Below are 27621 nucleotides of genomic sequence, written 5' to 3'. Positions count from 1 at the left end.
TTATAAGAAGCCAAATACTGGAGATATTTGGCAAACTAACTTGAAAAGTACTAGAATGAAATGAGGCAATGAAGTGGTCAATGTACCAAGCTGAATACCTATGGATGGTGACCTCTAATATCTCAATGAAGAACTTTGCCCAGTCTTGAGTAAAACTTCCACTTTGCTTTCAGACTCCTAAAGGACTCTATCACCCCACAGTACTGTCCTGCTTCTTTCTGTTTTGATATACATCCATTTTTTTTTTCATTTTATTTTGGAAAGTTATTCAATAAACACCTCTGTCTTCCTTTCTTAAATTCTTTCCGCCTTGTGTGCACATGCCTTCAAGAGTTTTCCTATTTGCACTCAAGGAAGCTCAAGTTTCTCAGGGTGGATCATTATAAAGAAATTCCAAGTCCAGTTTTAGTATGAGCCTTAGTTTACCATTTACAGTGAGAAGATTTCGCTAAAGTAGACAACAGCCACTGCTGAGTTTAATACTACTAGATCTGAGAGGCAGCTGATTTTAAGCATGCAATCAAATACAGGCCAGGAAAAAACTCAGACTGATATGTCAGACCTGCCTTTGAAAGAAAAGATTACACGGTGCACTGAAGCTTCCATTATAGCTGCTATTGCCACGTGTATGTTCAAGTTCAGCAGAAGGTGAGGAGGGACCCAGACACTATTCAGAAAAAGAGCGAGTGCTTCCATGTCATTAATCCAGCTGAATCCAACAGAGAGAAGCAATCAGAAGTATAAAGTAGAGATCCAATTTCATAGGGAGAGGCTGAATTAAATTTTGGACTGCTTTAACAAGTATCTGGGGAGTTGCAGGAAATTACTATGCAGTACAATTTTATCTACAGAATACCTTCTCATGCAAACATGTCAAGAAGTTATTTTCTTAGCTAACGTTAAGCAGCCCTATCAAAAAGAGAGTATGTTAGTCTCTCCTGGAAGAGACTGAGCAGCAGTCTTCAATCCATGACCTGTAGGCAACACGCTTCCCAAAGACCCTCTACGATGTTGTTTGTGTCCACAGCACACAACCTACTGACGGGGGTCAGCGAAAGCTGGGATCCCAGTCATGAGTCTCTTCTTTATTTCATGAGGTGGAAGATACCTCACAGATATGTGTGCACAACAGTATCTGCTTTACAAAAGGCTAGACCTGGGGATAGGAAGCTAATACATAGCTAGACAGAACCAAGCAATGAGAGCTGAAAAATCAGATAGCGCCTTGAAGGGCTTTTAAAAGTTACTTAGCTATAAATGGTGTGATTTATTAATAAAAATCAAATAACATATATCACATCAGACATTCTTTGCTGAGTTTCAAATAAAGTGCAAAAAAAAAGCACTAACCACAGTTCTATAAAGAACTCCAACTCATCCCAAGTCTGTCTATCTCATCTACTTGTGAAGAAAATAATATTATACAAACCCAGAAAGCCAGTGACTAACATTAATACACTGCTCTACAGGATGCTTGAAGCAGCTATTATTGGCTATGGATGTCATTCAATGTTATCCTCTTTCTATGCTATTGCATTGATGATGTGCTAGCAGAGGCTGTATTTTATACAGTAGCTTTCCCAGGAAAGCACAACTGCACCTTAGGGGTAAAATTCTGATCCTACTGAAGTCAGTGGCAAAGCTCTCTTTGTTATAAATAGTGCTAGAATTTCACATTAGGAGTTACTGTACGGAGAGATGTACTAATCCTTTCTTCCTCATCGGTCTCCCCAGGGAAAACTTATTCTCACTTTTGCAAAATCTTGTATAAGACTCAATGCAGACCCACAAGAGAGCATATCTATCACACCTGACCACTAAAAGACAATGCATCTCATTTTCTGCCTTCCAAAGACAGGTTCACTGTTCATATTCAACTGTCACAGAAACAACAGTCAAAGCAATGCCTATCTTAAGTGATGGAATTCAGTTAAGGTTTAAGCAACCTAGGGAAGCCAAGAGAACATAGCATGCAATCAGATATATCAAGTGTATGGTGGTATTTGTTATTCATGCATTTACTAAAGCTCATAGGCCATACGAGCAGCCAAATTATTTGTTTCATTGCAATTTAAAATTAACCTTAAGCCTCAAAAATCAGCCATACGATCCACATAGACAACTTCGTATACAATTTCAATTTTTTCATTAAAAATCCCACCCAAGTTTCCTACCAGATAGTTCCGCTTCTAGTAGTAAGGGTAAGTGCCTAACAGCAGACAGGGTTCCTTTGGCTGCTAGCATTCTAAAAACTAATGTCACATGCCTAACTTTTTAGTTTAAAGGAGACTACCTGCTTCCCATAACAATGGTCCTTCACGAGATGATATCTCTCATCATGATTTGTGTGATACCTACCTACGATAACTTCCCTATGGGAGTTGTGCTCTGGATAATACATGCAACTTATTTGTTCCATACAGATTTGTGCCAGTTCTATCGCTTTTTCCCTTTTTCTAGTCGCTAGTGTGATCTTTTTGATGACAGTGCCATAGTATGCTCATAAATTCATATGCCAAGCTATTAAAAAGTAAAAAAAAAAAAAAATCCTAAAGAAGTTGTAAAATCCTCTGCATACCTTGTTCCAAAACACGTTTTTAGATCCTCAGTGGTAAAGGACAATGTATGGTCACATACATATTCACATATTCATTTATTTATAACATTATCTATAGAAAAACAAAATAGCGGCCAGACATTAAAGAAATATGCCTTTTCTGTAGCTTCTAAGACAGAGACAAACCATTCCTAAAGAAAACTCTGCTCTCACACAGTCCGTCTTTCTTTTACTGTGGAAGGATCCATTGTTCTAGATGATACATGCTTTACTTCTAAGCTTCGGCAGATCTCTTAGATACCCCAAGTCTCAGTCTTGGGGCACCTTCAGAAAATAGACTAAGATACTAATGCTGATTATTAGTCTCTGAAAAGGCACAACAAGGAACAGAAGACAAATTGGTAGTATCCTCTGTCTCTGAGAATATGCAGCATTGCTCTACATTAGCTATGAGTCTTAAGTACCAGAGTTATTGCTATGCAAGTTATTATAGTGCCCTAACCCAGCCATGGCCTTAAAAAAATGTGATTGAGATGAGATTATTATTCACCAGGATGGGACAACTTCTTAGTCAGACTCGCATCCAATTACAATTAAGTGGCTGTACTGAACTCCAGGATTACAGAGATGCCCTTTCGCTGATGTGACAGGTACAAAACGTCCAGGTTGTTTGAGAATCGTCTGTTTATGCATAGCTTTAGAGGTCCTTTATGATGGTAGTTATCCATGGCTGTCGGTCCTGATGTTCAGGAATGATGTTTGCCGGATAGCTTCTTGGGATGGGATTCATCAAGTTGAAAGCAAAGTGTACATGGGTTTGGGGGGAAAAGTTACGTTTTCTCTTTTATAGTAGCCCTCACTTTTCAGTACTGTCATTTTGAACTTCAGCCCTTTTCTGTTTACCTGGTAAAGGGTGAGAAGAACCCCTTCAGCAAGGAGATCTGCATGGTCATGGAAGAAAGAGTCTATTTGGGGACCAGGAAGCTAGTGACTGAGGCTAGCATATGTTCAGAATAACTCAGGAAATGCCAGACTCCGGCTCAAAAGACCAATTGCATTAATATTGCTAAGTTCTCATAAAGAGAGAGCGAGTGCAGAGTTCACAAAAGCATTAGCTTTTTACTGCTTCTCAGGATCACAGCTTAACTCTCATCTTCCCTTAATACAAGCAAGTAGTTATTGCTATGAATAAACTCAGAAACGCTACTTACAATCGAGTGTCTAATGCTGGATATATTTAGTAGAATATAAAAGCCCTAATTGCTGTTAGTGATTATGGGTATTTTCCCACAAAGCACTTCCCAAATATAAACCACAAGCTAGATTCGTGTCTGATTTCAGTATGATCTTGCTTTTGTACAAAAATCACAAATAAATCCTAAAACATTACAAGTCTCAAGCACCTTGTTAGATACTATCTTATCCATAAAGTCTTTGCATATAATATACCTGAGATAGCTACACAGAAACGCTGACACTGAAAGGGACTGAAATAGGCATATTACATATAGGTCCCACATTCATAGACAGCTAGATTTTTCTTACACTTCCGACAGATACATAGTTTTCTGTGCGATCTGCAGGGCAAAATTCCTTATGACCACTATTTACAAGAAGAATATACTGTACAGCAGAGGGAAAAAATGAGCAACCACATTCACACTAACCCTCTTGGCTCTTCAACACACTCATTTTCAAAATATTTTTGTTCAGTAACATGAGCTTTGTTTCAAGTTTGTTTATGACAGGTCAGTAGAATCGAAATGAGGGGAGGCTTGCTAACTACTCCACGCACTTGCCTTCTTTTTAATCCTCAAGGGAATGAAAAGTGTATTGGTGTATTGAGTTTTTCCTCCTTTGGCATCATGCTCTGCTCTCATAGAAGATTACTGAAACATGAATTTGTGAGGGCTGTTTCAAGCAGAAGCATGTTCCTATGTATAGGAACAACGTTAATTCCTGCCACTCCTAACATCCAAGTGGAATTGTTGTTAAGGCTGCTTCTAAAGGACCAGGGAATTTGTGCCATTTCGTTCAAAGACTTTCATCACCTCTATTAGACTAAACATAAATGTAATATACCCAAGCCACATTCCAAAGGTTAGTCTTTCATTTAGGCAAAGTACTGGAGATGCAAAAGCTGTACAGCATTTACAGGAATCTAACACAGATTCAATAAACCAATTGAATGGGAAAGGAACATCCTTTCTAAATGCAAATTATTCAGGTGCGATTTGAGTTCCTTAAAGGTTACTCTTCAGTTCCCTTTCTGTCTAATAAATGAGAACACAGAACAGCTTAGCTTCCTTTTTCAGAATTCTTTGTATTAAGTCATCCTGCTGCTTCTATTATAGACCTTTTCTATAAGGAGCAGATACAAGCTCTGGACTGCTTCTGTCCTGTGACTGCTGAACACCAACATTAATCTTCTACTAAAGCACCTCTGAGAAGAACTGAAAGACTAATTTTAAAAAGTGTGTCTGACGATGCACAGACATACTCAACCTGCATGATTTTCTCTTTCTTTTTCATTTAGCCAAAATAGTCCACTTTTTCCTATCTGAAAGAGTAAAATCACAAATATCAAGAAGGTCCAGAAAATGTGTCCCAATAATATGCTGTATTAAGCTGGCTGAAGTGTCAACAGATCTACCTGAACAAGTGTATACAACAGCTGCAGACCTGATTATTAAATTTATTTATGAAGAAATCTTGCCTCGAGTGAAGTTGACGGCAGAACTTTCACTGGGTTCATTCAGGCCAGAGTAGTATTTGTTATATCTTGAGCTAGGGTATTTAGGAATCAAGGGAAAGAAAGCTATATTTAACATGTTTAACATATTCAACATGTAGATACTCTATAAGAGGGACTACATTTGTGCATAATTTAAATGCTCCATAATAGCGGCCACTGACTAGGAAGCTGTTGTCCTTTTTGCCTTTTTTTTTGCGTAATTTGGTGTAATGCCCTTTTTGGGTATTGGCACATTCACTAGAGAAATCTACAAGTATATTTCATACAAATAGTTTGCATGTGCCATGTAAATCTAGTTTCACCACAGCTCATAAAGCAGCATCTTCGGAATTAACAGAGATGACTGAGACTTTGGAGCTTTCAAACTAAAAAAAGATCAAAATAAAATGCAAATAAATTCCACAAGAAAACAAAAATCAAATGATATTACTGGGAATCCTTACTGTTACCTGCTTGGGGATCTCTTACTGCTAAAGACAAGACAGAGAAACCACTTCCACTGCAGAAAAGAAGCATTAGCGTTTAATGGATATAGAAAATATTTTGCATTTTCCATGTTTATTTTCTTCCAAGGATGAAACATAGTAACTAATCACATAACATCAGATTTTAGGCCTGAGTCATGGATACATTTTAGACAGTCACTAAGTCAGATCCCATATCTACATTTCATCTCAGCTGCGTTCTCTTTTTTAAGTTGTACAAAGGTCTCATCCATAATATATTCATGGTAGCACACATGAAATAGCTAGTGTTTTAAAAGTTGTGGGTGTAAAATAGACAAATAACAGCATGAAGTTCAATTAAAAAAGAAAAAAAACCCGACACATTGTTTTTGATCTTGTGCAAAGCCAGCATCTGAAATAAGGAGAATTAGAATAAAGATTGAGAGTGGTAATAAGGTCCCAAATCAATACCTTCGGCATATCATGCATAACTGAAAGTAGGATGCAGTCCTTTCCGAAGAACATGTTAGAAAGCCCTACTTACTACAAAGGGCTGGATAACATAATATTTACCAAGTTTTCTCCTAGTGGAAGGAATCAAGACTACCACTGCTTTCTGAGATAGCCCTGTACATCTATCACAGGCAGCAGAAATTCACTTGTAGGTCAAGTATTAGGCATTTGTCTTTCGGAGCCCAGGGATCTTGACTCAATCTGCATGCTGCTGAGATGCTCTGAGAGTTTAGCAGGTGCTACAGAAGTGAATAGACTAGAACTCTATGGCTAGGGGCAAACTACATACGTTTTAAGACAAGTGTCGGTGCAATCATCTGCCTTAGTTTAATCAGAGAGAGAATCTTGTTATCACCCTGCTATAATATTGACAAGAAATCCCCCTTTATTTTAAAACTATCTTTCTTAAGTCTTACACCAGGTGAAAGGAAACTGATTAGATTGCTTTTGAGTTAGAAGCAAATAAAAATATGCATTTCAAATTTTAACATAAGTTTCTAACTCATTGTGGTTTTGTAACTCACACATGGCTGACTAACTTTTAAAACCACAAACTTTGCATGTTGTAAGTTCTCATGGAAAATGAGGGCACAGTCTCATTTTGAAGCTCACATCTCATAATAAGAGAAATGACTTCTTTTTTGGCTAACCAATCAGCTGCAGGTTAACTGCCACAATACAGAAACACTGTATGGGGTGATGCAATGGCTAGTCCTTCAAAGCTTAACATATAGGCTTAACATATAGGCTTTTTGCACCCCATTAAAACTTCTGTCTCCAGTTACTTTCCTTACAAAAACTAGCTCTTGGAACACAATGTGGATAGTCAGGATTGAAGTTTGATAGCATGTTTTTAGAAAAAACTATCTTCCCTCAAAACAGCCTTTCTCCCTGCTGCTATTCATTTGCTGGATAGCCTTCCCTTAATGCAAAACCACCTTGAGTTTTGCTTACCTGGACTGTAATCAACCTAAACAATGAAGCATTTGCCTAGCTTAGGCGAGCCCCTGGGCCGTCCGCGGCCTGCCAGCACAACCCACCAGACCTCACAGCTTGTTCAAGGCCTCACTTTCCTGGATGGCCTTGATACCTGGGTGGGCAGCAGGCACCTGCGATGCCCACGCTCTGTGGCTGATGCACACAGCAGGCATCACAGCCCTGCGCACGTGCAGCTCAGTGGCACAGCGCACGCGCAGTGGTTGAGAGGCCTGCCCCGGCACAGAAGTGAGTTCCCACTCACTGTAACGTATGCATTCAGTCACACTGCCTTAACTAATAACCACACAGGATCTTTCCCTTCTCTCCTTCCACCCTCTTTTCACAGGGGGAAATACTTAGAAAACATTCCTGGATCTAGGATTCATACAGAAGGCACAGACTGTTGCAATAATAAAGTACTGAAGCACCAATGTAAAACTTCATTTTTTATGAAGAAACTGCTACTGGATTATACAAATTTATCTATAGTGAAAGCAAAAGAAAGGCAGAATTTCCTTTTTTGTAATTTTGATTTTCTGTCACAACATTTTAAGTGGTAAATAAGGTCCTATTTTAGCACAGTTCCCAACTGTGTGCAGAAGTTTATCAGAAATAAAAAAAAAAAAAAAACACCAAACCACTGTACTGGGTTTTGCTACAATTTATCAACTGCAAAGATAAAGTTAATACAAGCTTTCTCTGATAACATTTATTCAGAGAACTGATAATCTCCAGGCAGATTGCCACAAACTGAGTATTTTCATCCCCTGAAGACAATAGCTATAACCCAATCAAATAGTTAAAGTTCACCTCTTCTAAGGCTTAACATTTTCAGGAAATAAACCTAAGCCTTCTTCCTTAACTTAGATATTCTTCTGTTCTCTCCCTCAAGGTCTAGTTGTTCCATCTCTTCTGCGTAGAGTGAGAGCACATGAGCGATCCTGCAAGAGTTTTCATGCTTGCTAAGACATTGAAAGCTGCCACTTTCCTACATTTTTTCCTTCATTTTTATTATACCTAAATAATATTTGTTTGTCATAAAAGCTATGATTTTCAAGAGCACATATGATACAGGCACAGGTAAGGTTATGACAGAGCAGTGCCAAGAGTGAAATCATTCAGGTCACCAAAGTTACGCATGAGCGTCTACTGTTTCCAGATTAGGATTTTAAATGTTCACCTCTACATTTAAAAACCTAAAACCAAATGACCAACTTTCCTGATGACTCAGCACCCATACTGACTGCTGAAGAATCTGGATCCTCAGCAGGCCCCTTATGTAAAAGGGCTTAGAAAGTCCAAATAGGAAAGTTATGGCTTATATTCTTTTCCAGACCAAAATCTGAAAGCCCATTAATAACCTTTCTTTTACTTCTCATGCCATAGCATTATTGGCTTTAGGAAGAACTTGTAGGCATACAACCTTTCTCTTTTAACTTCTGTTAAATGCTTCTTTACAGAATTTCTCTTCTCTCATGCCTGGACTTTTCTTTAATTGGATGCCTGCCAATTTTCACGTCTCTACCTCCCAGACTGCTGATGTTCCCTATGTTCTCATATATATATATATATTTATCTAAGCCCTTTGGGCTTCTCTTTGGCAAGAACTGGGTTTTTTCACAAAAATTCAGGGGGCACTGAAATATTTGGCAGCACTCTCACACAGATTAAAAAGGTCGCTCTAGGCTCCTCTGGGGAGAACTTGCAAGAGATCATTGCTGATCTCGCCTAGTAAGCTGTGGATGAAAAGCAAGAAGCCTGAAGCTGTCACTGTTCATGTAGTTACATGTGGAGATTTATGTTAAACTTTGTATTTTTTCACTTTATGAAAACAAATAGAAATACTTAGCACATTCCACTTGAGAATCTCCAAAAGCTTTATTAATACAACCCCAAAAGTAAGGGTAGATGGAAACAAGAATGTGAAAACGATACAAAGTATCACAAACATACATAGACTATGCCTCTACTAAAAAAAACGTTGGTAACACAGTAGATAAACTGTACCATTCTTGATCTCACAGATGAAAGGAAAATCCACTGGAAACAACACCCAGTTAATATTTGCCTGTATTACCACGTAAAACCTATGGCTTTCAAATAATGTTATTGTTTTTATTTTCTTTTTTAAATCTAATAGACTGATTAAGGAAAAGGAGACTACACAATTGTGAAAAAAATGGGAGCCCAAAGTATAATGTAAATTTAAATCCGACTGCTTTACTGGTATTTCCTTGGAAACACATACCAATATGCAAAGTCTCCTGGTAATGGAACAACATAGATTTCTATGAAATCTGAAAACACAGGGAAAAATAAATACGCATTTTTCAGTTCCTGACAATATATTTAAAAAGCCATTTTTTCCCTCATTGTTGATTCTCATTTGATCTTCTCAGATTTTTTCTTCTGGTCCTCAAAAAACTGTTAAGCTTAGAAATAGGCACATTTTCTCACAGGTGCTTTCTCAAGCATTTGAGTGAGAGATACATAGCAAAAATGAACACCTTAAACAATTTGATTTTAAAATACTTATCTTAACCAATCGCATTTATTTGGTTGACTGTCAGGTTTCATAATGCTACCCATTAGAGAATGTTGTAAGCTAAAAAAAGTCTGATTATCCTACACTAAAATACAAACACAAAAACATGAGCATCTTAAACCCAAAATGAATTTCAGTCCTTAAAGCAAAATAAAAGGAGTAGTGAACAAAAGCTACTGTCTCTGTGCAGGTGACTGAATTTTTTAGTGAGATTCATGTAGATGGTCTTCCCGATAGACTATTTTTTTATCCATTATATCTGCATTTTTCTTGTTATAAAGAATATTGGGTACCTGTTAATCTGGATTCTAATTGCAAGCAACTAGTCTACATCTTGAAGCAACTCCACAGGCTTTAAGAGTCTTCTGGACTTTGACATAAATGATGTAAGAATCTGGGTCAAAGGATTCAAAGATTTTTCGTTCAGATTTAACCTTGAGGCACTTTACTAAACATTAATTGCTTCAAAGCAAAATAAATATTTACTATTTCTGATACCTTGCCTCAAGCCAATTGATGTAAGAAGAAAAGAGCACAGTCTAGTAGTTTGTTAAATATCTTAAAAGATGTAATAATACTTACATGCTTTGCAGACTGTCTGCCATGTAGTTTCCTTTTTCATCTGCTCTCATTTGTTATTAAAATAAGTACATGCAAAATGAAAAGAAACTAAAAACAAGGTTCTTGCTGAATATATCAATTGATTCTGTGTAAACGTCAGTAAAATAAAATATAGACTTATTGCCAGTATGATTTTGTTTCCCTCTCTTTGTATAAGCAAACTTAGGCTGTTTCCAAATTAAAAATAGACCTTATTTCACCGTTTGGGAACTATCACTGAGTATTTATTCAACTCACTAATATTTGCTCTTGAATAAAAAGATGAAGCATTTGATTTATTTAGAATAAGATCATTAGTGTGTTTGTCATAATTTTTATTTCAAAACAAATCATGTTCAGTGACAATCACAGCTTTGGCACACCACCTTTTATCAACACAAACTTCTTTGGTTGTTAGATCACAAAATTTTAGAAAGGATTAAATGATCGATTTTGAACTGCATCGTGTATCACCTTTGGGCTTAGCTCAGCCCCTGTGTAAACAGGCTTTGCATTGGTATCTTTGAGAATCACACCCGTTTAGGCCAGGGATTAATATGCCAGGGTCTCTCTCTGTGAAATCACAGTTAAAGATGGAGTCTAGCTACTGTTATTTTCTCTTCATGTTAAGTAAATACTTGCTTAACTAAAGGCTGCATCGGCAGTTTGTAGGGATGGGGATTAAACCTGAAGTGAAGGTAGAAGATTTAGCCCAGCTCCACTTTAGAGTAAAAATTGTTTCGCGGAGGGATCGTCACCCACATGCAAGTGCTGGAACGCAAACCTCCTCCTGGAAATGCCTCACACTGTATTTTCACTTCTCCACCCACCATTCTTTCTCATCCTCTCACTGGCGAGTGTAATCAATGTCACTGGAAACTAAGCTGCCCGATTCCTCAGAATGACATCTGACTACTGTGCTTAATAGAGTATGTAGCAAACAGAGTCATTAAAAGTGACTACGCTTTTCCTAGTGTTGCATAAAAGACTAGTAGTAGGTTCAGATTCCCTAAGTCCATCTGCTAAATCCTGCACTGCACAACCACCCTTTTATTCAAGTTCAAAGATGCAGCTCCTCCATTTAAAGAGCACTTGTTATTTGGGAGGAAATGGAGGCCAGAGCGTGCCTGACACTAAAGAAAGAGAAAATGAATGTTGGCTCTGCAACAGAGCCCTCCAATACAGCCAGCCTGACCTAAGCATAATTCATCAATTGTGTGTTCTTTTAGCAAATCAATTCTTTTTATTCCTTAGCTTTTAGCTAGTCCAAATGCCTATTTACAGTGATATTGTGATAAGTGACAGGGAAGTGTGCTAAGACTGATGTCTTTCCCTCTCTGTCAGGCATTGCACTGAATTTGTCATTCTCTATGAAATACTAACTTCTGTATGATTGTTACAGATTGTTACATGTTGTCACACTAATTAGTACGCTCCTTCTTTAATTTTTTTTCTCCTATTTCTACCTTAATTCAGTAAAATTTGCCCGCCCGACCAATTTGGTATTCAGCTTTATTCTCCATCTCTGCTACCGAGCAATGTTAGAACCTCAGAAAAACTGGAGAAAGGTTGCAGTCCTTTTGTTTATTGGAGAAAGGCGTTTTAAAGTCTTACACAGTAAATATGCAGATTTCCCTCTCACACATACACATATAAAAATGTCAAACCTCACATAACCCCTTTTTAATAACTCATCAATCTTTTAGCCTCATGAATATTGTGATTCCTTGGATTATTTATAGTGTATACATTAAATATTACTTTTATCAATGTAAATTTGTTGCCTGCCAACTATTGCATAAAGGGATAAAGTGGACCTTCTAAATACTAATACATACTGCTATATGCCATTATCACATTGTCTATCATTCATTTTCCTAACCTGCCTTCATACAAAGTTTTTTTCCTTGTTTCTAGGAACTTTCACCATGTATTTCTACTACATCTTTATCTAGATGAATGGGACCCACTATAGAGATTATACACTGGATTTATGCAGTAGCTATATAGGATTCTCATTTTTTAAACTTTGTATTTATACCTTTTAACATTGAGGTTGTTTTTATAACTGGCAGCATACACCAATTTTGTGTTTTTATTTAAGTCAAAAATTGATTTAGTGTCAATACGTATGAATACTCATATTTTCTTTGAATATTTATTAACTTGTGTATGTGAGCAGTTGGTTGTAGCGGCTATTAAACTAATTCACTTGCTTTTGTGGATCTTTCAGATTCCCTTCAAATTTGTAATAACCTGCTTAATATGACATCATCTGAAAGTGCGTCCATCTTGTTGCTCACTGCTTCTTCACAGTGGCAACAGGCAAGGTTCTTTTGGCTAACGTGGTGTACAAAGCTTTGTCATAGAAATACTAGGTTTAATGTTGTTGATGTAATATATTATACCTTGAAGAACCACCTAAATTTTCAGGCCTTTGGATGAGTGCTCCTCTGTAACTCTGAGATTTTGAGGTTGTCTGTTGTTTTAAAATAATAAAAGTATTAAAGAGATACCTGCTTTAAGTTGTCTAGTCCCAGATAAAGCCTAAAGACTACTGATCAGCTGTGTTTTCCTTGTAAGCTGTATTTCTAGTTTATACAAATTCATTTAAATTCTGTAGAACAGATGCAAGCATAACAAACTGAGACTGGAAGGCGCTTCAAGGTGATAATCTGCAGATATGGTCTGGATTTAAATGGGACATCAGAACATACGGAGTAAATTTAATTGTCCTACCTTGCCTGCATACAACCAGAGAGCAGAGATGACTTCTTTTTTTTTTTTTTTCCTCTCTATTTGCTTCCCAAGAAGTTAGGATTGTAGCTGCTGTCACTTTAGAGTTCTGCTTGAAAGCAGGTAAAAACATTTTTCCCTAAGGAAAAAGCAAAAGCAGGTGTATCATAAACCTACCTGCACTGTTGCAAACACACGTGCATAGCACACATAAACTACAACAAATGAAACATTCCATCTTGGTAATAAATTGAAATACACTGTGCACATATCAATGAAAGTAAAACCTGTAATATTCCACTAAGATATGAAGTCCAGTAACATTTGGGAGAAACAGCCCTTGAAAATGGGTCTTTCCATCTCAAATCCTTACCTCAATTTGTTTGGCCCAGGTTTCACCCTATTTTTCTGACAGATCAGTCCCCCTTTTCCTCTCACCGCCTTCGTTCCATTTCACTGGTTCCTAGGCCCAGCGTCCTCACCGTCACACTGTCCCCCTTTACACACCTCCTCCCTATGTTGCCCATAGCGTCGTGTTCCTAATTTCCCTGTTCAGTTCTGTATCCCATTCTCTTTGCTCTGCCAGTCTGTCCAAACAATCAAATATCTAATCTTTGTTCCAAATAGAGAAATGTTATTTAAAACCAGTGACCTGACTAACAATTAAAATATCTAATATTTATATAATGTGCATATATGGTTTCTTTCCAAGGCTGTTTAACCACCCATTATGAAGGTGTCTTAAAAAAAAAGAACGGCTGATATAGGAAATGTCTATTATTATCACAGCTTTTACACATACCATACTTTAATGTATATTGGGTTTAAAATAATAAAAAATGGCCAATATCACTATATTGATTGAGCATCTATACAATTCATTGCATTCACACAGAAAGAAAAAGCAATCTGTTCTATACTGAAGAAATAAAACTGCCTTGCTTCCATCCTACAAATAACCTACCTAACCAGCAATCTTTACTGCAAATGTTTGTGTATACAGTGGAAACTGCTTAATTGTCCATTGTGCATAGGAACAGAGGGAAATAAGAGATATCTGAGCATATCACAGAGTGAACCACAGCAGTGAATAAAGATCACAACACAAATCAAAATAAAGCCGTAAAACCTATGTTGAGTGATTTCTATTTGTGCTTAACACAAATTTCAGGATGTTTTCTTCCATGTTTTATTTCTTATTAAATAGGAGAATCTGCTGATTAGCCAAGTCAGATTCAAAAGACAAAATACAAATGCAGCAGTTCCTAAGACAACAGAAAACTTTTCCGTTGTGTCACTTGAGTTCCTGCTTTCTACCCGTTTGCCCCACATTTTGTTTGTCCTCTTGAGAGTCAACAGATTTGCAGGTATTTCACAAGCACTTGGCGTGGTTTTGCTAGAAAAAACATTTTTATATGAGTTATTATTGACTAGATACTTCAGAATTAATATAAGAAAGAAGGTTGGTCACTTTGTTAACTGTGTACAAAAGACAGTTTTACAGTAAATATCTCCATGAGACAGATGAATCCTTGGTCTGAACCAGTAAGACCATTCTCAGGTACCCCTATACATGAATGTAATGCAACATGTGTGGACATGGGCAAGAAGTAAACACTATTGATAAAAACAAGCCAAAGTCAATGAAGACAAAGCTCAGTTCTAACATTATTACTCTTCTGCAGATGGTATTTTTAATCGCAAGTCTGCTTTACTAGCACAGGAAGTCATGCTGAAAAAAAAAACCTGTTTGCTTCCATTCAAGAGCCCAGGCACACATATCCAATACAAAAGTAATTTCAGATTTTAAATGTAAAACTTGAATCCTTTTTCTAAACTAAGCACATTTTGTTTGTAACACTATTTCTTTTCACATAAATAAATAATCAATAAGCCATTTTAAAAACTTCATTCCCAATATAACTGTCTGAAGTGCGTTTCCTTCTCTTATTTCGATAATTCTGCTGGCCTTTCTTTTGGCAATATTATAGCATTGGTTTTCCCAAGTAGCATACATTATTTAAAAATATTTTTTAAAAAACATACCCTTGAGTAAGCTTTTTGAAAAATGAAGTTTCACAAAGCTAAAAAGACAAAGTCCTGTCCAGTTTCAAGTTCTTACTGGGAAAAAAAATGCGTCTTCTTCTGTTTCCCCTTTTATCAACATTACAACGGTTCAGACTAGTTACAATTCACCTTACAGTGGATATTCTACAGCCCTACAAATAGTAGCTGATCTTACTACTTTTAAAACAGGCACTATTCAGGCAATACATAGGCTATAAGGTGTGGAACAGAGAGAGCCAATTTTGCTCAAGGCCATAAGAGAAGTCAGGGTTTGGTTTCTTCTGAGGTCACATTTCTGTTTAATTAACATAGCATATTAAAATCCCGCCAGAACCAACATATCAGTGTGCGAGTCCAAGTAAATAGAATTTTATTTTATTATGGAAAATCTACATCACACACATGAGTAAGATTTTACGATACTCCAGAGCTTATCACCACTATCAACCCCTGGCAAAATTACACAACTGAAAATGCTTTGTATTAGACTCAGGGCTATGCATACCAAAAAGCACACTTAATAGCATAGGGTAACAACTTCCTTAAAATATAAGCATATATTTATTTATATTTCCCATGCAGACTCTGCAGTATCCTAAAACTTTGAGTCTGAAGAAACGCCGTGATGTTTTTCAGCTTTAATCTGATTTATACCTCAAAGCTTCCTAAGCCATTTAAACAAAACAGCATCTTACTCTAGTGGAAGCTTAGAATATACAAGAAACACAGGATCAGATCCTACCTTCAAAGACCCCTTATTGCACCTGAACTCTTGAAAGGGTATTTGATTTTATGGAAAATAAGCATACTGTCAAATATGATGAAGATACTTAGGCAGTCAAATATAGATTTTTTTCTTTCTAGAAGACAACCCGTTAGCTTAGCAGCTAACAACTGGCAAAAAAATGGGTTGTGAGTTGTGATGTGCTTACCCTTCAGATTAAAAAGGAAAGAGATGTTGATAGCATCACTATATTAATGACACTCAAAACTGCATGTTCTCAATTGTATGTATTCTATACCCTTGTTAAAGTAATGCAGACTCCTGATTCTTGTCCTCTCTTCCTTGTGGTTAAGTGATTGTAAAAACTACATTTAAATAAGCAGATATGGCATGTTTTAATACCAGTTCAAATGTCTCAGCATCATGGTCTACCTCTGAAAACAGTGTTTGCATTTTGGTTTTCTCCTTAAAAGCATCTGAAATATTAGTGTATTTTTGCCTTTTTATCGTCTCTCCATAGCATCAACAGAAGATCATGGTGTCTTGTTTCTAAAACTCAAGCCCTAAGAAACTCACCTCTCTCTGTAAACACCAAAAATATCTCAGCTCTCATGTATACAGCCATTTTAGCGTTGATTGCACTATCCCATAACAATACTAATAAGTACACTGGATTACCCTTTTTGATCTTCCCTCTAGTGTCTCTGATATGTATTATAAAAATAGTATTTCTACTTATCCAGGCAAATGGTGAATATTTGGTTTAGGCACTGTTTTGGCATTTTGGTAATCCTTTCCTAGATGATGTCCAGCTGGCAGCATCTTAGGGCACTTCAAACGTGATGTATGTGTTAGCTGTTACACACAGCTGAGTTTAGGATGTTTGTTATGAGCATGTAGATGGAAAGTGAAGACTTCAGAGAAATAAGCCAGACACACTGGAGGATGGCAATCACTGACTAACCTGACACCTATGAACCACATATATACCGCACGCAGTTAGTATGAAATAACAACTTCAACGTAAATCAGAAAGAGATGTTGTCAGAACCTTCCTTCTGAAGAAGGCTCAGGGTAACGATTCATTGTTTGTGCACCAAGAAATTTCCTCCAAAAGAGGAAACATAGTTGCAAGACACAGTGGTTAAAGGAGACATTACTCAGAAATTAAGACAGCAGGCCTTGTAGTGACAGTGAGAACAAATATTCTGATTCTCTAAACCTCTGAAACAATTCTGCTTCAGTCTAATACTTTTTAACATACCGTGAATTTCAACAGGAATTGGATACAAGTTGGTATTTATTGACTATTCCCATACAAGGAAGTAAAATAATTCAAGGTCAGTTATGAATAGATATCCCTTTACTATATATAAAGCAGAAGTGAGAGATGCATTTTTTTCCAGATCATTTACAAATATGTACATTTACAAAACATCAAGGAAGAGTCTCAGTTCAATATTTTTCTCCTTTTCAGTGGCTAATACAAGATTTATAGGGAATATACGTACTCAAATTTCCTTCAGTTTCTGGAGTTTATGGCTTATTTAGCCATAAGGGTGCCTTTTGGTAGTTTCTTCGGGATTACTCAGAGATAGCAGCAACGGTTTTTGGAACTTGCTCTGTATCCAGACTCGCTGCATTTTGACTTTTTTCTTCCTGTTGACTTGCAATCGCCGATCAACTAAATTCTGTACTTCAGTTAATCCAGCCAAGGTGAACACGTGCCATACCTCATCTGTTTTCTCAAATGAAGAATTAATATAATTAAAAAAATACATTTGTAGAATGTAGTAATTTAAAAATTGCAGTTCATTCAAAGATGGAACTAATTCTGTTTTGTTATTTGAAAGATCAAGGAAACTGCCTGTAAGAAGTCTTCTGTTAAGAAATCCATTTTCATAGTTTTCAATTTATATTACAGAAGAAATGTCATGCTGAGACCCAAAGCACATAGGTTACTATTTATGGCATTCACAGATCCCCTTTCTTAGAGGAATCAGATATGCTAGAGCTGAGGAAAACAAATATGCACTACTTGGTCACTGTTTCCATAATATTGATTTAAAGCTATTTCATCTGCCAATCCACACATCCATGACAATCATTATCTCCTTGACAGTCACAACTGAATAACTTTTTTTAAGCTTCTTTTTCATGAGTCAGCACAAAATAAAATTTCAAAAACTGAGAAGGCTCTTGGAATTCAAGCGATTTCCCAAATATATCCTAGATCGTCTTTCTCACCTCAAAAATTACCCCAGCTAGGAGAAATCCTGATCCACCTCTATTGTTTACAGTCTAGGCTGTGGAGAAGAAAAGTAGTGTAACGCTCACTTTTACAATTTTCAGCTGTTGGGCCGTAGTGTGTCAGACTAAGTTGACTGCCCACAGAACCAGGAAGAGAAAAGGGCAATAGTCATCCATAGTCAAGAATTTCAGTTTAGCTCCTGGAGAAAGAACAGCCATATAGCCAGGACTCACTAAAACGGCAGAACAAAATATCAGAGCCTGCATGGCTGCCCATTATCTTTCCAGGCACGTTTATCTGAAATTTAAGAATACATCAGGTATATCTTTAAATTATAGTATTTGAGAATCTCACTAGATACAGGATGCATAAAAAAAGAGAAATTCCAGTGCTGCAAGCAATCTCGTAGATCTCTGGATCAAATAAGAAGAGGCAAAGCTTTTCCTGGAGTGTGTCATTAACAACAGCTAAGAGAAAGTTATTAACAAGAAGCTTTTTATAGGTTCAATTTGGATCTCATGGCCATCTTAATCAGGAGATGGCAACATGCAAGACAACCGCACCTGGTGAACCTGAGGATAACCAAAATCCAGTCCAAATTATTTAAAACTAATTCAGATTTGGTGTTGCTTACTGCAGGGGGTGGGAGGTGGGGTGGGGAATCACATACAGATTGCAAAAAATGATTTATTCATTTTTTCATTCATTCAAATGATTCTCTCTATCTGAGAATTTAGAAGGAGAAGTCAACCACCACACTACACATATTTTACTGGTCAGATTTTGTGCCCTCTTTGTGGCTCTGCTACTGTAATTTTCTAAGCTCACAGATCTGATGCAATGACTTTGCTATAAAGAAAATGTGTCTTGCCAGAGAAAGAGACAGAAAGCAGCTAAATAAAAATAATTTATTTATAAGCTCCAGCTTCTGTAACAACATAGTCAGGTCAAAAAAATCTGTTGTCTGAGAAGGGAACTATTTTTTCACAAAAGCTAGCTTTGGGCTTTTTAAAAGCAGAGAATGAAAAAAAAAAAAAGACTTTAAAATTCTGCTTGAAGATGAGCTTTTGTTGAGACACTCACCACTTCCTATAAAACTAAACCATTCCATACCTTTGGTAAAGAAATAAACTCTGGTTCCATCTCCTCGTACATAAAAGTTTTCGGACAAACAATGACCTAGGAAATTAAAACAGTAAAAAATCATGTCATTGTTTTCAAAGAGAGTTTAAAATAAACAGTAAAATACAAAAATACTCAGTAGCTACCTTTTTTAAAACGAAGTTGAGCTGTATCATATCTTCCATAGTCTCGAAATAACAACATTCCTCCAGGTTTCAGTAGTTTAGCCAATCTATTTACAACCTTTTGCATCCTTAGAAAATAGATGGAATACTGGTGAAATTTCCAAATAAAACGGTTTGGGTTTTTTTTTTTTCTCTAGATGCTTGGAATATATATAGATTTCTGAAACTAAAGTGAGAAGATGTGTCTATATTTACTATGGAAAGGCCATACACTAGCAAACAGGAAGAACTCTTTACAAATAAAGCCTACGGCAAAAATTTGTAAGGAACTGTATTACAGACTATAAACTGGAAAGAAAAAAGGAGGAGTCCTTTTCCTTCCTTTAAACAGAATCTCAAGGATGGATTAAAACATAGTTTTTGAGTATATGGGTCATATGAGCCAGGCAGATATATGACAAACAATGAATGAAACGTTAGCTATGTTCACTGGTGAGCTAGGTTGAGCCCTCTCTCTGTACACAGCAAAATCAAGGGCTTGGAAGGCAGATAAATCTAAGTTCTTTACGGAGGTAATTATCACACACAGAGTCAGCACCTGAATACCTAACTGTGGAGAATGGAAAGAGGAGTCCTGAAGAAGGGAATCTGGTAAAATTTCATCTGGAGATATTAGCAGTTAGGGGAGGAAAGTCTACAACCTCCAAAATGCTGAAACTTTCATGCATCTTGGCCATATGTAACATCATCTCTTCCTTATCAAGACCACACCAGCCAGCCGTATGTATTCTAGGAATAAGTATCATACTCCGTACTCTTTCCCCTTCTCTAGATCAGAGTATCTTCCTTCTCTTCCTTCTATTTAGCTTGCCTTGGAGCTTCTCACAAATACATTTGCATTATTCTGCAAAGCACCTTACTAATCAATAATGCTCGACTCTTTCAAAAAAACATACAGGACTCAGGTTCTGCACGTTCACAAAAGACCACAAAAGGCCACATGCACCTGGCAGGCAGCAAAGTAGAAGAGCTCCCAAGCCTAATTCAACCCTTCCTCCCTCAGAGAAGTAGATTGGCAGTGAGGGAGATATGGAACCAGAGGAAGGGTAATTTAATGGATAGGAAAGGCACGGTGCTGTATCTGAAAAGAACTAGAGAAAACAAAATCCTCCTCAAATGTGCAAGCCCAGCATACCATTACTGCGTAACAAGAGAACATCCTTACACTGCTCCTGCACATTGGTCCGCTTTCTCCCTTTCCAGAAACATTTCAGAGCTCAAACACTAACACAATTTGGTCTTCATGTAACAGCAGTGTAGACATCCTATCTTGACTTTTAGGGGGCTGAATTAGAGGATAATTCAGCAGAAAATAATAACATATCTAAAAAAAAAAAAAAGAGCATACACCTTTTGAGCATGGGATTTCCTCAGAAGAAACCAAGTGTCTTAAAAGTTCTCATTTTTCATGCACGACATTGGCAACGAAATAGAAAAAGGTAGCCCACATAAGAATAAGGGACTGCTCAAGAAAGGTAGTTACGTTCAGAACTACACACTTTGCCTACATAAACCTAAGTTTTGTGCACAGAAAAATGTACCTGCCTAAAAAGTGAGAGTGCTGTGAGAAATCTCATCTTTTAGGACTAGACCACATTAATCATATAGCATGAGGAAAGCTTAATATCTTTCAAATTTTGAGACCAGCTTTAAGAGGGGACTGCTAGCAGAAGACAAGTGTGTTACTTTTTAGATACAAGAGTAGTAACTGTCAAAAATAGAGCCCAAAGAGAAATCACTAGGTAACAGTAGTGCTGAATAGAACTGTGCACCTCTCACACATGTTTTTCAGGTCTCCTAAGTACATATATTTGAAGTTCTGCACCACCACTCTCTTGGTTTTCTTTTCCAATCTTCCTCATTTCAAAATTTTAATATTTGTATACTGAGCAACAAGGGGCTGGATTATATTTGTCTTTTATAGAGTCGTTTTAATTCTAGAAGATGAGTGCAATGACTCACAAACCTTTAGAAACTGCAGTTTATCACGCAGATAGTTATACGGGTATCTTTACATACATACATGCATGCATACTTGCAAAAAATATCCATGTCAGCCTCTGGCTGCTAACATAGGGAGAAAGACAGACAAATACATTTATTCTCAAATGATTAACAGAAAAAGAGCCACAGAAGTTCTGACAGAACATCTGATTACTGCTTCTACAGGCAAAGTGATTGAATGAATGGGTCTCTATTGTCCAATTTTCTCCTGGCTGCATCACTGCAGTTACAAAGATCTGAAATCTACTGCTTGAATTGTTTTTGAAATCTGGACCCAGGCATTGCATGACTCATATGCTCATCTCTGAACAAACAGGAAGGAGCAATATCCTATATGGGAAAGATTTTTCTGTAAAGCTAATCATTAATAACTTAGGCAGGCAGGCAGGGAGGGAAACAGGCCTCCGATTTAGGCAAATATTGTTCTGTTTGCCAAGCCCATTTTAATGACATTCTTAAAGCAATAAATGCCCTATCACACACAGGGCGTGCACTTCCCTTTGTATGGTCTAGCTAAAGGAAAAGTCAAGTAGTTTAACTTGCATGCACTCTTTTGCACTTTTCCCATTAGAAAGTGTATTTTCAAAATTAGCCAGTTTTAACAGCCATGAAGTTTGGTTCATTAGACATTGAGAGGCATTCGTAATAAGGCTAATAGCTCTCAACAAAATACCACGCATGAAAATTATATTTAGTTCTCCTAACCCAAACAAGCTACACCATTCTGAATGTGTTTTGGTTTAAGAGGCCAGCCTGTACGCATTTGTGTGTGGCTGAATCAGAAACCTAAATCTTTCATCAATATATTGTAAGATGTTAAATCAAGAATGTTTGCTTTTGATCATGAAGAATAATTTCCTTTTGAAAGACTAGCAGACTGTTTCTGAATTTGTAATTTTCTTGAAGCACTGTCAGTTTTAATAGAGACGTATTTTGTTAGAACATACTCATTTTATTTTGATGGACACTAATGAAGTAGTCTGACCAGTTTCTCTCTCTCAGCCTAAAACTGTGAAACAGCATTTAAAATACCTTGTTTTATATATATCATAGCTTACTAAATAATAAATTAAAGATTCATCATCTTCCTTTGATATTCTTGAAAACCCCTAGTGATAAAAGAGATTTAACCCATTTGCTTTGCCCTTTAGTCTTCATTTACCTGTCAGGATGAATAGCAGAGAGCACAAAGACAAGGAGAATGACATCCAGGATCTCATCAGGAAAAGGATAGGGTAAAGCATCATCACACACATCGTGAACAAAGGCAAAACACCAGGCTGAATTGTAGGACGAATGTGACTGTCAGGAAAAAGATGAAAAGAGGCACAGAGAGAATAGTAGTAGTTAATACGTTTACTATGACTCAAGAAACTTTTTTTCTTCAATTATTCAGTATTGTAAAACATTTCATATAAAAGCCTATTCTGTCTGGTCTCTTGCTCAAGCTGAGAAGCAAGCTCACTGATGGTATTCATTCCTCTCTTGTACAGAGTAAGACTTTGTTCTTTGGAATATTGAAAACTTCAGTTAAAAGCTGTCAAAGCCATTCGTGTTCTTTTTCATGAAGATGGCTTCCTGGCAGCCTCCTGAATTACAGGCTTATAAGGTACTCTGAAGTAAGCATATGAATTACCTTTACCAGCTCCACCGCTCCTGAAGCAAAATCACAACAGTATAGAAAGGTACCAGGTGTATTGCTAGGAAAACAAAACCAACATCATTTAAAGAATTATTATTGCAAAAGATGAAAGTCTACATCACTGGTCTTGGAACCACACACGGCCCTTTGGGGTTCTCTGCAGGTTTGATCAAGCATGCCTTATTGATGTCTAGCACATGGAAAGCCACATAGGTTGTAATGAACCAATAGGGCAGACAGATTCACAAGAATACCAACAGGCAGTTAGTATAAAAAGAAGAATTATAGCCTTGTCAGGGAGGAAGTGGAAAGGAAAAGAAAGACGGTCACAGAGGGCTGTCAGGATTGATGGCAACGTCCTAGTGCTGTATTACATAAATACACATAAATAGGTCACATTTTCTTACAGAAGCATTGCACTAAGTCTCTATCACTAGCCCATGTAAGCAGGCTAATTAGCAATACTTTTTTTTTTTTTTTCCAGGGCCGCAAAAGTCATGCACGGTTCTGAAGAGGTTTGGGTTCCCAAGTGCCACCTACTGTGCTTTCGATTAGATTAGGCAGTATTGGTTGTTTCCCTCCACTATCCTCTCTGTTTTATAACCAAGATGAATAGAAGTTTCCTGTAGCACTGTCTTCTCTTCCTCCCATTCATGACTAAGCCAGCTGCAAATTTCCTTGCGCTGCGCATCAGACACTAATAACCCTGTGGAGAAGTCTTTCTCACCTCCTGAAAACCCATCTAAAAGAAAGTGAGCAAAGCCCTCAACACCCAACTGAGGGACAATCTCATGATCAACTCCTGATCAGTTACTCTCCTCTAAAATATTGGAGATTTTGGATACAGGGTTCCTTTAGAAAGGAAACTGGAGAAATACAGCAATGCCTGTAAGATCTCACAGTATACACAGGTGAGTAAGTGACCTGTCTCTGAGGGTTCATCAGGTTGTGGACCAAAATATATTCCCATCCTTAGGGCTGAACAAAAATTTAATTAGGTCTGTGACCGCCATGAGGGTCTGTGAGCTTAGATCTTTGTCATGGATGAGGACAAGCAGCTAGGCTTTGGAGCCAGTCTGTTGCTTGGGAAAGGTCAAGCTACTAACCCTAGCTGACTTGCTAGGGTGTAGGTTCTTTTTTTCTTTTCTTTTTTTTTTGTTTAAAGCAGAATAAAAGCTCTGTGGAAGGCCAATTTAAAATAAAGACATAGCTTGATCCGGATGGTTATTTCATGATGCTTTGTGTTAAAAAGCAGTGACTTAATTTTTATGGGGGGTAGGGGGGTGGAAGGAGGCAGTTTTAAAGTTATGTTACAAACCTAGGCAGAATTTCTTTGTAGCCACAATGTAACCATACTTGACTCCAGCTTCTTGTGTGCATACTAAAGGCAACTTTTATGTTATTAAATACAGAGTAGAAACAATGGTGCTATAAAGCCATTTAAGAGGTAAGAGATGCTTCCATCAGCTCATACATAAGACAAATGTGCGAGCTCTTCAATGCACTGATCTATCATCTGAAAGATTTGCATAAGAATACAGATCTCAAGGAAAAATATCAAACGAATGGATTCCTAATCATAAAAAATGCTAACCTATGACTAATGCCTCCCATGACGAAAACACAAAAGTCTGTCTCATCTTTTTCAACAGAGATACTTAAGATCTTTCCCCTATGTAGTGTCACTTCTCAAACTCGTCATGTGACACAGGGCTCCCCTTCCCTTATATGTGTCTGAAGCAAAGCATCTGTTTTGGGATAAAGATGCATTACTAACACTGTAACAGGTTTCACGTCTGACCCTGGCACACCGCTTGAATCCTCCTGGTCTCTGCTTCCGTATCCACAAAATGGAGTACTTTCACATAGTGGCGATGCTAGCAATCAGAATTAGTTTACAGAATAGCGAGAACTGCGCGTACACAATCTCTTGGAGGCATGTACATACAGAAATCTAGTCCAACCTCCCTTGACACATACATAACCTTTCCAATAAAACCTTCCTGCCTACCAGGGAGGATACGCTGTCATAACACCTTTTTCTAAAAACAGAAGCTAAGTGGATTAGGTGTCTCAAGGAATTAAGTAATGCAATACAGGACTTGTGCTTTCCTTGGCACTAAAACCTGAAGCAATAGGACAAAGTGTAGTAGCCAAATTTGGAATACAACTTCTTGCCAGTAGATCACATGCCATTATTTGCTGCCTTTGATTTTGGTTCTTTGAAGAGATAACATCTGGTAGCTGCATGGAGACATATGAGACAAGGGACAAGGATATTCAACCTGCCTGAAACTAACTACAAAAAGTTAGTCTGAATGCATCTGAAAACAAACCTACCTCCTTGTCAGCACATAGGGTCCCCTCAAGACCAGGGCTGAAGAGCGTAAGGCATATACTGTAACGGCACTACCCACGTTTTTTGCGGTATGGAAGCAATCAGAAATTCAGGGCTCTAAACAAGTCCAGTCAACACTTCTTGCAGCACTGGTCTAGCACCAACATTTGAAGAAAACACAGAAGACGAGAATACAACTTTTGTATTTGAAAATCTGGCACTACATACCATAGAACTTTCAAAATAGGAAAGACACTATTTCCAGCACCACAACCAACCTAGAATCAAGATAGAAGCAAAAAGTTAAAATAAATAAGCAAATAAAACCTCATACCTTAGGATTTTTGTCTTAAATTAGTTAGTAGGCAGGACCCATAAGACTTGAAGATATGTTGGACAGAAAATGAATTAATTGCTTACACAAAAGCTCTCATATCACTTCTCCTATGACCAGGTTTCTCCTCAATATCTTCTCAATGCTAAGAAAGAACACAACCCTCAAACAACTGCATAGGAAGAAGCAAGACTCTCGTGCAATTTCACCATTTGGCAAGAATGTGTTGACTATGGAGAACAAACCATTTTAAGAGAGAATTTTATTGAGGAAATTGGAAACCAATTTCGAGTGACTGTCAATGGAATTTGGCCATCTAGCCCCAGATTCTAATTTGGGAGAAACTTTCAAGAGGAAACAAAGCCCAGATCCTAGCTTCTTCTGAAAGGTATTGCCATAAGTGAATGCAGTACTTTAAGTTCTGAATGTTTACTTTCTTGACAGCTATTAAGCATCTTTATCCATACTTTTGAGCAATTACATGGAGTTGTAAGTCATAGGTGGAATGCTTGCAGTGCATTACCTCTAATATCCTGTAAGTAGCACCACCACCAGGGAAGGATTCTAGATTGCTCAGTTGTTCTCTACAGTTTTTACCATGAGGATTGTCAGTAAGAGATCTTGCTTGGTTTTTGTTGTATGTATGTCCTTGTACAGAAGTAGAGTCTTCCCCATAATTTTTCTCCCAGTATTCTTTTCCTTCCTCAAACATTCCAGGAAAATCCTGGCGAGGAAAACTGCTGGTACTATTTATTTTTGTGGGTTCTGAAGATTTTTCCTCTGCTTTCAACTCTTCTCTCTTTTTTTCTGGAAGAATTTCTGGGAACTCCAGAAACAGCCAATTGCGATCCTTGAAAAAGTTATTTTTATGAGTCTTATAAAATTCATTCCAATATTTACTGGCTTCTCTCTCATATTTATCTGAAATTAAAAAAAAAACAAAACAAAAACTGGGTGAATATGAGCTTAACTGCATAATAATGTAAAATAACACAGAACTAGGACCCTAAATCTACAGTTTAAGAAATGCGCTACCCATATTGTGCATCTTTAAATAAAAATACACAGATTCTGGTTCTCATCTTAATCCGTGTTCCAAGACTTTAGTTAGATTTTATCTCACTTAGGATGGGACAGAGAGACTCTCTGCATCACCAATTTTATTTTTATACAGTGACATAATAGGGCAGCATCACTAAAATATGCAATCATGAGCTTCATGGACAATTTTTCACATCCTAAATTACAAAACCAATGCATCTTTTCAATTAAATATTTTCCATGTTTTTTCCTATTTAAGAAATACTGAATCGAAATTAACGCCACGATTTAGGAAACTCTGAACAACTGAAAATTTATTGGCAACGACAGTCACCTCTCCAGAAAACATCAATTAGAAACCCAGTTCTGTGAACTGATCAATGCTATTGCATAACCAACAGAAAAAAATTCATTCATACCCACTCAATAATGCAGTTTTGAAAGAAAACAACTACACAATCAGGAGTAACAGAATGGCTTTCTTCCTTTGAAAACACTTCAAAAAGTTTTATGATCGACCTTTGTGTAACTTTTAATTCATAAAACATATTGCTATGGAATCAAAGAACAGCACTGGGAAGGACTTGATCAACTCAGGCAATTCACATTCCTTTCGCAAAGAAGTTTGTTCAACCTGCTCTTAAACACCTCCAATGATGGAGACTGGACAACTTCCTTCAGTAATGTACTCCAGTCCTTCAACATCTATACAGTTAGACACTTTTTCCACTACCCAACCTGAAACTTTTTTATTGCTATTCAATTCCAGTAATTCTTGTCCCA

At 37.2% G+C, this 27621-nt stretch overlaps 1 protein-coding gene across 25 annotated transcripts in view; it reads right to left on the bottom strand.

The window, feature by feature from the left end:
* The window catches only part of METTL8 (methyltransferase 8, tRNA N3-cytidine), a 50751-nt gene that overhangs the window by 5070 nt on the left and 18060 nt on the right, over positions 1 to 27621 (bottom strand). For 11 of the 25 annotated variants that reach the window (XM_068948624.1, XM_068948617.1, XM_068948619.1 and 8 more), the window contains 7 exons: positions 26321 to 26718; positions 25692 to 25741; positions 23120 to 23183; positions 22646 to 22785; positions 19441 to 19547; positions 19286 to 19351; positions 15557 to 17659 (listed from right to left, as the gene is read on the bottom strand). In XM_068948624.1, the coding sequence (XP_068804725.1) occupies positions 17469 to 17659; positions 19286 to 19351; positions 19441 to 19547; positions 22646 to 22785; positions 23120 to 23183; positions 25692 to 25741; positions 26321 to 26718 (1016 nt within the window). In that variant the 3' untranslated portion in view covers positions 15557 to 17468. Of the gene's footprint in view, positions 1 to 10696; positions 13270 to 13924; positions 14527 to 15556; positions 17667 to 19285; positions 19352 to 19440; positions 19548 to 22645; positions 22786 to 23119; positions 23184 to 25691; positions 25742 to 26320; positions 26719 to 27621 lie in introns of those variants that run through there. The other 14 variants (XM_068948630.1, XM_068948631.1, XM_068948632.1 and 11 more) reach the window with 7 other exon arrangements.

Source organism: Struthio camelus, chromosome 6 (genome assembly GCF_040807025.1).
Source record: "Struthio camelus isolate bStrCam1 chromosome 6, bStrCam1.hap1, whole genome shotgun sequence".
Lineage (NCBI taxonomy): Eukaryota > Metazoa > Chordata > Aves > Struthioniformes > Struthionidae > Struthio > Struthio camelus.
Note: the sequence above shows the minus strand (reverse complement) of the source record. Positions and strands in the feature narration are given on the sequence as shown.